At 41.8% G+C, this 12012-nt stretch overlaps 1 protein-coding gene across 1 annotated transcript in view; it reads left to right on the top strand.

Annotated features, from left to right (window-relative positions):
• Positions 1 to 12012, top strand: part of LOC126412963 (ankyrin repeat and SAM domain-containing protein 1A-like) — a 611160-nt gene that overhangs the window by 142866 nt on the left and 456282 nt on the right. Inside the window, exon 2 of the mRNA XM_050082855.1 lies at positions 4898 to 4978. Within this exon, the coding sequence (XP_049938812.1) occupies positions 4898 to 4978 (81 nt within the window). The remainder of the gene's footprint in view (positions 1 to 4897; positions 4979 to 12012) is intronic.

Genomic DNA, 12012 nt, shown 5'->3' with positions numbered 1-12012 from the left:
GTGTTACTCTTTATTTACGTATTCTCGTTTGTCCCATACTTGCGTTTGGCACCATCAGCAAGTATATTTTCATTCGACACATATTCTTAATGGGAAAACAGAGAAAGAATAAATGCAGTTTAATCTAGTGGAAATCACTGAAAGGAGCCAATAAGAAGATCAACTGTTTTTTGACCAACGTTGACAGTATAATATGAAAATTACTGAATAGCTCTTAACCTCTTCATCTCTTAGACATGTAGCGGCAATGAATTATATTGTAAAGAAATTAGAGATTTCAGAAAGAAATTTTCACTCTATAGCGGAGTGTGCCCTGATACGAAACTTCCTGGCAGATTAAAACTGTGTGCCGGACCGAGACTCGAACTCGGGACCTGTGCCTTTCGCGGGCAAGTGCTCTACCATCTGAGCTACCCAAGCACGACTCACGACCCGCCCTCACAACTTCAATTCTGCCAGTACCTCGTCTCCTAGTTTCCAAACTTTACAGAAGCTCTTCTGCGAACCTGATGCTAGAGCACTTGCCCGCGAAAGGCAAAGGTCCCGAGTTCGAGTCTCGGTCCGGCACACAGATTTAATCTGCCAGGAAGTTTCAAATTACAGACTACTTGAGGTTGTTCATATTTATGTTTATTATTCATTAATGGCCGATTTCGGAATACTCATTCTATCATCATATGTATCTGGGAACCAGTTACATCTCTACCTGTTCAGTGAAACACGTCCATTTATGTTCAGTCGCTAACTACATGTATCCTGCCATAACATTTTACTGCGTAGATACAATTACTTTAAGATATGCGAAAACTTCATTTTATTTTATGACACATATGAAACCCAACCTTACCTTGGAATGTACCAATCAAAACTCAAAGCTTCAAGAAGTCTGTAGTCTTTTACACTGTAAAATTGCTAATTAGCAGGGTTTAGACTTGACATCGTCACCTGTCCACAAATATGGTGTCACTAAAGCTTTTTAACGGCACTACACCTAAAGTTATGGCCCTGCAACGGAATGTGACAAAGGTACAATTACGTTTGAACGCAGTGTTGTTCCGCTCGTATAAACTAATTTTTCACACACACGATGAACAAGAAAGCACAAGGTAAAATGATGTGTGTGGACCACATCAGCTGCTTGGAACACGGTCAGGTACACAAGGTCCACTCGTGTGTCAATATTACTAATATTAGTTGGTCCGTGCACCGTGTTTCTCTAACCGTTTGTTTACCAGTGGCTGCTATGCGAAACCACTTTCTTTACAACTACCTGGTTTACCAGTGGTGGTACGGTGGAACAGTGACATTTACTGCTGAACTCTGAATGCGACCTTCAGTGCTGTGTGTTGAATAGCACATATTTCCCAACTTCCATGGCATTGAGATTACCGCTGTAGCCCATGTTTCATTTTTGCACTGCTGTCTGTAAGGTGTTTTTCTCTATTCGTACAGTTGAGAGAACGTCAGTCCTTTTATCGATACTAAATGTTGGGTATATTTTCAAAACAAAGCTTTGTGTGCAGCAAGTCATTACTAAGGGTCAACTTTCATACTACACAAGATAGTGTGGTTTCAGTCTGTAACCATTGACAAGTATGGGTCGAATTATCTCTTCTTCTCAGCAGTCTAATAATGGACTTCGTTTGCTTCTAACCAGACCATTGACCTACTACATCAGCTACAGAATTGCCGAGTGACCAGATGTCAGAAAACTCCGACAGTGACAGTGAATGAAAAATGGTGATACTGCGTAGTGCGGCGTTTTCTTTATGTGTCTGTTGACAATGCCAGCATAATCAGCGAAATTAATGTGGAAGAAATAATGATTTTTGGTTTTGGAGTTGCTGTCATTGCAGTGGTTGTGGGAGCACCTGTGTGTTCTTCACCAACAAGAGCAAATAAAGCCCTGCGAATCGGCTGTTGCAAACCAGGCATTCCACAAGCTAAACGACTAAATGACGCAGCACTTGCACGACTGCAAAGGGAACATCAAGGCGATGTGCAGTTGTACAGTGTAGTGAGACGGCCCCATCTTAGTAATTGGATTAGCCACACATGTGATGTTTTACTCTGATGGAGCAATAATAATAATAATAATGTTGCAAAGTATCACAAACTTGAATAATCCACACTTAAGCAGTGATTTATTGGAAATGTATCTGATCGTACCTATGTTCAAGAAATTAAAATTCTAACAAAGACTTTTTAGTGCTGGTAAAAACATCGTTAAAGTCACTTTGAAAAGGCAGCTTGCGGTAACGATCGTTATGGTCTGGGATAGTTCCGTTTTGTTTTTGAATTTAATCAAAGTAAAAGTTTGTGTATGTGAGCGCAAGCTGCACATATACCACAGTTCTCACGAACGGAATCAGTGGCGCTGCTGGTTGCAGCGAAGCGCAAAAAGTGTTAAAGAAACAAGACTCACATTTTTACGTACTTCTTGCAAGGACGTATACGCAGACCATTCAGATTAAAAGGGTTAATTTCCTGTCGAAAAAATAAAAGTTAATTAACGTTGATAAATGAAACATTTCAGCACATTTTTTCCCCTTGTCGACGAGTGGATTTTACGCTAAAAGTGTGGAAAGAGATGTATACTTGATGCCGTTGGGACGACTGCATGTGTGTACGTAATTACATTTTCATTGCTAAAAGCTTCCTTCTATTAATTTCATTTTTATATGGTTGCTGTACCGTAATTCTCTTGTTCCTTGGGGAAATTAGTGTTCTTTTGCGACCAGTTAACTTGTTTGGTAACTTCTTTCCAGTACTGGTAGAATAGTTAGCTTTAGACTAGAAGATCATCGTTTGCGACAGTTCACTGCGTAGTAGCTGTGGACGGATTTTCATCTCGACGTCAAGTCGTCGAACTGGTTTACTTCAGAGTTGTCCTCCTTCGATTATTTTTATATCTTCTAATTTAAATTTTTTTGTGAATAAAACGGTCTACATCGTGTATCAAAATTTCTTTACTTATTACGTCGTTTCGACTATTGTCCTCAAGTATCAAAATGTTATAAACGAAGGTTGTGTGTCATTAGTAAAAACAGTGCCTCTGAAACTGAACCTTTTACGTTGTAAGCTTTCTGATAACTGATAATGGTAGTAGTCGACACGTCGTAATAAACAAAGAAATTTTAATATGCGACCTAGAAAGTTTTATTCACAGAATATTCGCAGTGATTGCAACTTCATACAGGAAATTCATTTCCTTTATTAATAAAATGAATTAATTGTGCAGGAGCTTCTTAAGCGTATTCAGGTGGCTAATATCAAAAGAAAATTGTTATGTGCCACTAAATGTAGTATAGAGAATTCTCCGCCTTTCGCTATGTCTTCAAAACTTGTCATCAGATTTGACGCCCAGGAGGTAAGACAGAGAAAGTGAGTTGTTACAATTTCGTTGTGTAGTACCATAGCGATTCCGCAGTTGCCGATGTAAATACACAGATGCAAGAAATAGCAAGACCAAGAAGAAATCGTGTGACATAAGTGAATATCAGTATGCATTTTTCTAAATCTGAAAAATTATGATTTCTCGAATTTCGCACCAGTCGCATAAGAATATCGCTAATAGCGCCGCTATGAAAAATGCAGATCGGGTTTGCTTTAAATACACGCTGTAACGGTCGTCAGCGTCAGATAGCTTTGAGATTGGACGTGGTGAGCTGATGTTAGTCAGTAACGCCTTTAAGGCGATTAAGACGTCATTATCAACACCTCATCAAGTTTGAATGGGGACGTGTAGTAGGGTTACGAGAAGCTAAATGTTCCTTCTGCGATATTGCAGAAAGACTTTGCAGGAATGTAGCCACTGTACATAATTGCTTGCAGCGATGGTCGCCGAAAGGTACGGTCGGAAGACGACCAGGCTCCTGACGGCCATATGGCGGCACTACCGACGGGGAAGACGGCTCTGGCGCATCGTACTGCATCTGCAGCAGCAATTTGAGCAGCAGTTGGCACCGCAGTGACACAACGAACTGTTACAAATCGGTTACGTCACCGACAGCTCCGAGCCACAAGCCCTGTAGCGTGCATTCCACTGACCCCAGACCACCACCATGGTGTCAAATGAGAGCTCATTGACTGGCAGGGTGGAGGTCTTTTGTGTTTTATGATGAAATCTGGACTGCCTCGGTGCCAGTGATTGTCGTATGTTGGTTAGGAGGAGGCCAGTTGAGGACCTGCAACCAACCTGTGTGGGTACTAGACACGCTGGACCTACACTTGGAGTCATGTTCTGGAGTACGATTTCGGATGACAGCAGGAGCACTTTCTTGGGTATGCCAACCATCCTGACTGCAAAATTGTACGTAAGATCGGTGATTCGAATTGTACGGCCATTTGTGAACAAAATTCCATTGGGTATTTTCCAAGAGGATAAGCCTCGCCCACAAACCGCTGTTGTAACCCAACATGCTCTCCAGAGTGTCGACATGTTGCTTTGGCGTGCTGCATCACCAGATCTGACTCCAATCGAGTACATATGACATATCATCGGACGACAACTCCAACGTAATGTACAACCAGCTTTAACCGTCGTTGTATTGACCGATCAAGTGCAACAGGCATGGAACTCCATCCCACAGACAGACATCCAGCACTTGTACAACGTAATACATACACGTTTACATGCTAGCATTCAATAAAGATTTAGCCGCTAGAATGTTCATGTACCAATATTTCACATTGGCAACGGCTTATGTCGCGCTTACATTAACCTGTGATCCTGCAGTGTTAATCACTTAATTATGTTATCTAGACAGTTGTATTCCCGTAATTTCATTTTCTACGTTAATTACTTTTTGGTGTTGCGGTTTTTTTCCCGTCAGTATATTTCTCGGTTCGTAGACGAATTCATGGTTCTGACAGCTTGTTATCCGTTGTGTTACAGCCTGCGGAGGGGGCCAGGCGCCAACGTACAGGATGCCAGCGGTTACTCGGCGTTGCACCACGCCGCCCTCAACGGACACAGGTACGTCACGTGCTGTACTGCTCTCTTCTCCCGAACGGCTGCTTCTCGGTGTTAAATAACAGCGTTGTAATGATGAACCCTCATGAAACTCATTACGAGGGCCAGACAGTTGCCAATTATTAGCGTCTTCAACACAAGACTGTTGTATCACTTGTTCAAGAAAAAATTATATAGTTTACACGTTTGTGTTACCTGAAATGACTAGATGTAATCAAAAATTATAAGAGCGATGTATCGAAACCTCTCTGTAAACATATCAAATAGTTGTGTGTGAATAACAATGTTGTTGTTGTTGTGGTCTTCAGTCCTGAGACTGGTTTGATGCAGCTCTCCATGCTACTCTATCCTTTGCAAGCTTCAGAAACGACTTCCTGACACATAAATCTATACTCGATGTTAACAAATTTCTCTTCGTCGGAAATGCTTTGCTTGCCATTGCCAGTCTACATTTTATATCCTCTCTACTTCGACCATCATGATTGACTACCATACAATGTTTTTCCAAGAGTGCAATTGAAAACTTTTCTTCTTCAATTTAAGGCCGACGCTTGATACTAGTAGACTTCCGTTGACGAGGAATGCTTTCTTTGCCTTTACTAGTCTGCTTTTTATTTCCTCCTTGCTTTGTCCGTCATGTGTCATCTCCCAGTACCTACTGCAACCTAGATCCTTCTGAATCTGCTTAGTGTATTCATCTCTTGGTCTCCCTCTACGATTTTTACCCTCCACGCTGCCCTCCAATACTAAACTAGTGATCCCTTGATGCCTCAGAACATGTCCTACTAACCTGTCCCTTCTTTTTGTCAAGTTGTGCCACAAACTTCTCTTCTCCCCAATCCTATTCAATACTTCCTCATTAGTTATGTGATCTACCCATCTGATCTTCAGCATTCTTCTGTAGCACCACATTTCGAAAGCTTCTATTCTCTTCTTGTCCAAACTATTTATCATCCATGTTTCACTTCCATACAGGGCTACACTCCATACAAATACTTTCAGAAACGACTTCCTGACACATAAATCTATACTCGATGTTAACAAATTTCTCTTCTTCAGAAATGCTTTGCTTGCCATTGCCAGTCTACATTTTATATCCTCTCTACTTCGACCATCATGATTATTTTGCTCCCCAATAGCAAAACTCCTTTACTACTTTAAGTGTCTCATTTCCTAATCTAATTCCCTCAGCATCACCCGACTTAATTCGACTACATTCCATTATCCTTGTTTTTCTTTTGTTGATGTTCGGCCGGCCGAAGTGGCCGTGCGGTTCTAGGCGCTACAGTCTGGAACCGCAAGACCGCTACGGTCGCAGGTTCGAATCCTGCCTCGGGCATGGATGTTTGTGATGTCTTTAGGTTAGTTAGGTTTAACTAGTTCTAAGTTCTAGGGGACTGATGACCACAGCAGTTGAGTCCCATAGTACTCAGAGCAATTTGAACCGTTGATGTTCATCTTATATCCTCCTTTCAAGCCACTATCCATTCCGTTCAGCCCGCATGTCGTGGTCGTGCGGTAGCGTTCTCGCTTCCCACGCCCGGGTTCCCGGGTTCGATTCCCGCCGGGGTCAGGGATTTTCTCTGCCTCGTGATGGCTGCGTGTTGTGTGATGTCCTTAGGTTAGTTAGGTTTAAGTAGTTCTAAGTTCTAGGGGACTGATGACCTAAGATGTTAAGTCCCATAGTGCTCAGGGCCATTTTTTTTTCCATTCCGTTCAACTGCTCTTCCAAGTCCTTTGCTGTGTCTGACAGAATTACAATGTCATCGGCGAACGTCAAAGTTTTTATTTCTTCTCCATGGATTTTAATACCTACTCCGAATTTTTCCTTTGTTTTCTTCACAGCTTGCTCAATATACAGATTGAATAACACCGGGGAGAGGCTGCAACCCTGTCTCACTCCCTTCCGAATCACTGCTTCCCTTTCATGCCCCTCGACTCTTATAACTGCCATCTGGTTTCTGTACAAATTGTAAATAGCTTTTCGCTCCCTGTATTTTACCCCTGCCACCTTCAGAACTTGAAAGAGAGTATTCCAGTCAACATTGTCAAAAGCTTTCTCTAAGTCAACAAATGCTAGGAACGTAGGTTTGCCTTTTCTTAATCTAGCTTCTAAGATAAGTCGTAGGGTAACAATACAGTTGGCTAATTAGTTGCGCAGATAGTTGCTATGGAAAAATCAGTTAAAAACAGCGATCCAAGGCCAGTTTACTGATTTTCTAGTTCAAAATCAAAGTAAATTTGCTATTGAGTTCGACCATACGTTTCCGGAACCTACTTGGCTCAACCAGCGTCTTTCCGAACACATACTGCATAAGCCTTTTTTTTTGGGGGGGGGGGGGGGGAGGCATCAGCTTTGTGGCTGGTTTGATCCGATCCTGTGCCAATCTCTTCACCCCAGGGTAATATTTGCACCAACATGCTGAATTATGTGGTGAGTATGTCCCCATATCTCCCTTCCTTTACAGTAGCATTCCGTTACAGCTCCCTCATGTACAAGTTATTGTCTTATGTCTTAATACATGTCCTATCATACTGTCCGTTCTTCTTATGAACGCTTTCGGCATCTTCCTTTCCTAACCAATTTTATAGAGTACATCTTCATTCCTTATTTTATGAGTCAACAAAATTTTCAGCATCTCATATCCTCGATCCTTTTCTTTTTAAGTTTTCTCACAGTTCATGATTGACTACCATACAATGTTTTTCCAAGAGTGCAATTGAAAACTTTTCTTCTTCAATTTAAGGCCGACGCTTGATACTAGTAGACTTCCGTTGACGAGGAATGCTTTCTTTGCCTTTACTAGTCTGCTTTTTATTTCCTCCTTGCTTTGTCCGTCATGTGTTATTTGGCTTCAAAAATAGCGGAATTCCTTCACTTCGTCTAACTCGTAGTCCCTAATTTTGAGAAGTTTATAGTTTCTGCTGCTCCTCATTATTTTCATCCTTCTTCGGTTTACTTTCAGTCCACAATGTGTGTTCATCAGACTGTGCATTCAATTCAACAAGTAATGTAATTTCCCCTCATTTGACATCAACGAATGTTATCCTTGACTAGCGACCCGGCACAGTTTCGCACGTATAGCATTAAGTATGTGCTGCCAGACGACTTGACTGGCTTAGCGTATTTTGTCTGCGGTGCACGAATAAAATTATTCGGAGAGAACGTTAGGTAAGTGAATACTATGTCATCACCTTCGTATAACTTACGCTATGTAAGAAGCACGGCAGGAAAGTTGTTTGGAGACATGAACGTTGTGTGTTCCATATTAAACTGGTTTTCCGAGTGGCATCTCGTGATGTAAGTAATATGTTTACAGAAAACTTCAGTATTGTATGCGAATCGTGAATGTAAGCGTGTGTGAGTGATTCAATAGTAGGTGTCGGAGGCCGTGTTTCAGCAGTTCTCCTGTGAAGCTAAGTACGCACTGTGATGCATTGTTGAGACTCATTGCCGCAATTCTTTGTGTGGGCACTTTGTGGCAGATTTCTTGTGAAGCTTAGTACGCATTGTGATGCGTCGTTGAGACTCATTCCCGCAGTTGTTTGTTGTGGACTTTTTATGGCAGACCTCTTTGCCGTGCTAAGATTCGTGTGTCCACATGTAAGTTTGATTCAAAGAAAGCACAAAGCTGAACGTTGAGTCATATGCTAGGCTGCTGTTAAACTTTCTTTATATAAACGAAGTAAAGCAAATCTGCATCCTATATATGAAGGTAGTATCTATTCCCGAAAGAACGGATACCATTGATGACCGTGCAGCTTCTCTAGAATGAAATGATAATTAAATCGACACCCTAGCCGCAAACAGGCCTTGATATACATCAGTGGGAACATGATGAAAATGTGTGCCCCAACCGGGACTCGAACCTGAGATCTCCTGCTTAATGGCAGATGCTCTATCCGAGCCACTGAGGGCACAGAGGATAGAGCGACAGCTGGGATTTATCCCTTGCACGCTCCCCGTGAGACCCACATTCCCAACTTAATGTCCACACAGATGGATAGAGCGTCTGCCATGTAAACAGGAGATCCCAGGTTCGAGTTCCGGTTGTGGCACACATTTTCAACATGCCCCCAACGATGTATATCAACGCCTGTTTGCAGCTAGGGTGTCGAGTTAACTATCATTTAAATCTGCATCCCATGCTGAGTTTTACTATATGCGTAAATAATTGAAACCCCCCCCCCCCCCCATGAACCATGGACCTTGCCGTTGGTGGGGAGGCTTGCGTGCCTCAGCGATACAGATGGCCGTACCGTAGGTGCAACCACAACGGAGGGGTATCTGTTTAGAGGCCAGACAAACATGTGGTTCCTGAAGAGGGGCAGCAGCCTTTTCAGTAGTTGCAGGGGCAACAGTCTGGATGATTGACTGATCTGGCTTTGTAACATTAACCAAAACGGCCTTGCTGTGCTGGTACTGCGAACGGCTGAAAGCAAGGGGAAACTACAGCCGTAATTTCTCCCGAGGACATGCAGCCTTACTGTATGATTAAATGATGATGGCGTCCTCTTGGGTAAAATATTCCGGAGTTAAAATAGTCCCCCATTCGGATCTCCTGGCGGGGACTACTCAAGAGGACGTCGTTATCAGGAGAAAGAAAACTGGCATTCTACGGATCGGAGCTTGGAATGTCAGATCCCTTAATCGGGCAGGTAGCTTACAAAATTTAAAAAGGGAAATGGATAGGTTAAAGTTAGATATAGTGGGAATTAGTGAAGTTCAGTGGCAGGAGGAACAAGACTTTTGGTCAGGTGATTACAGGGTTATAAATACAAAATCAAATAGGGGTAATGCAGGAGTAGGTTTAATAATGAATAAAAAAATAGGAGTGCGGGTTAGCTACTACAAACAGCATAGTGAATGCTTTATTGTGGCCAAGATAGACACGAAGCCCATGCCTACTACAGTAGTACAAGTTTATATGCCAACTAGCTCTGCAGATGATGAAGAAATTGATGAAGTGTATGACGAGATAAAAGAAATTATTCAGGTAGTGAAGGGAGACGAAAATTTAATAGTCATGGGTGACTGGAATTCGTCAGTAGGAAAAGGGAGAGAAGGAAACATAGTAGGTGAATATGGATTGGGGGGAAGAAATGAAAGAGGAAGCCGCCTTGTAGAATTTTGCACAGACCATAACTTAATCATAGCTACCACTTGGTTCAAGAATCATGAAAGAAGGTTGTATACCTGGAAGAATCCTGGAGATACTAAAAGGCATCAGATAGATTACATAATGGTAAGACAGAGATTTAGGAACCAGGTTTTAAATTGTAAGACATTTCCAGGGGCAGATGTGGATTCTGACCACAATCTATTGGTTATGAACTGCAGATTGAAACTGAAGAAACTGCAAAAAGGCGGGAATTTAAGGAGATGGGACCTCGATAAACTGAAAGAACCAGAGGTTGTACAGAGTTTCAGGAAGAGCAAAAGGGAACAATTGACAGGAATGGGGGAAAGAAATACAGTAGAAGAAGAATGGGTAGCTCTTAGGGATGAAGTATTGAAGGCAGCAGAGGATCAAGTAGGTAAAAAGACGAGGGCTAATAGAAATCCTTGGGTAACAGAAGAAATATTGAATTTAATTGATGAAAGGAGAAAATATAAAAATGCAGTAAATGAAGCAGGCAAAAAGGAATACAAACGTCTGAAAAATGAGATCGACAGGAAGTGCAAAATGGCTAAGCAGGGATGGCTAGAGGACAAATGTAAGGATGTAGAGGCTTGTCTCACTAGGGGTAAGATAGATACTGCCTACAGGAAAATTAAAGAGACCTTTGGAGAGAAGAGAACCACTTGTATAAATATCAAGAACTCAGATGGCAACCCAGTTCTAAGCAAAGAAGGGAAAGCAGAAAGGTGGAAGGAGTATATAGAAGGTTTATACAAGGGCGATGTACTTGAGGACAATATTATGGAAATGGAAGAGGATGTAGATGAAGATGAAATGGGAGATAAGATACTGCGTGAAGAGATTGACAGAGCACTGAAAGGCCTGAGTCGAAACAAGGCCCCGGGAGTAGACAACATTCCATTAGAACTACTGATGGCCTTGGGAGAGCCAGTCATGACAAAACTCTACCATCTGGTGAGCAAGATGTATGAGACAGACGAAATACCCACAGACTTCAAGAAGAATATAATAATTCCAATCCCAAAGAAAGCAGGTGTTGACAGATGTGAAAATTACCGAACTATCAGTTTAATAAGTCACAGCTGCAAAATACTAACGCGAATTCTTTACAGACGAATGGAAAAACTGGTAGAAGCGGACCTTGGGGAGGCAATACTGACCTTACGACTTATCTTAGAAGAAAGATTAAGAAAAGGCAAACCTACGTTTCTAGCATTTGTAGACTTAGAGAAAGCTTTTGACAACGTTAACTGGAATACTCTCTTTCAAATTCTGAAGGTGTCAGGGGTAAAATACAGGGAGCGAAAGGCTATTTACAATTTGTACAGAAACGAGATGGCAGTTATAAGAGTCGAGGGGCATGAAAGGGAAGCAGTGGTTGGGAAAGGAGTGAGACAGGGTTGTAGCCTCTCCCCGATGTTATTCAATCTGTATCTTGAGCAAGCAGTAAAGGAAACAAAAGAAAAATTCGGAGTAGGTATTAATATTCATGGAGAAGAAGTAAAAACTTTGAGGTTCGCCGATGACATTGTAATTCTGTCAGAGACAGCAAAGGCCTTGGAAGAGCAGTTGAACGGAATGGACAGTGTCTTGAAAGGAGGATATAAGATGAACATCAACAAAAGCAAAACGAGGATAATGGAATGTAGTCAAATTAAATCGGGTGATGCTGAGGGGATTAGATTAGGAAATGAGACACTTAAAGTAGTAAAGGAGTTTTGCTATGCAGGGAGTAAAATAACTGATGATGGTCGAAGTAGAGAGGATATAAAATGTAGACTGGCAATGGCAAGGAAATCGTTTCTGAAGAAGAGAAATTTGTTAACATCGAGTATAGATTTAAGTGTCAGGAAGTCGTTTCTGAAAGTATTTGTATGGAGTGTAGCCATGTAT

This window comes from Schistocerca serialis, chromosome 7 (genome assembly GCF_023864345.2).
Source record: "Schistocerca serialis cubense isolate TAMUIC-IGC-003099 chromosome 7, iqSchSeri2.2, whole genome shotgun sequence".
NCBI classification, from domain to species: Eukaryota; Metazoa; Arthropoda; class Insecta; order Orthoptera; family Acrididae; genus Schistocerca; species Schistocerca serialis.
The sequence above is the reverse complement of the archived record's forward strand: the minus strand, read 5'-3'. Positions and strand labels throughout refer to the sequence as shown.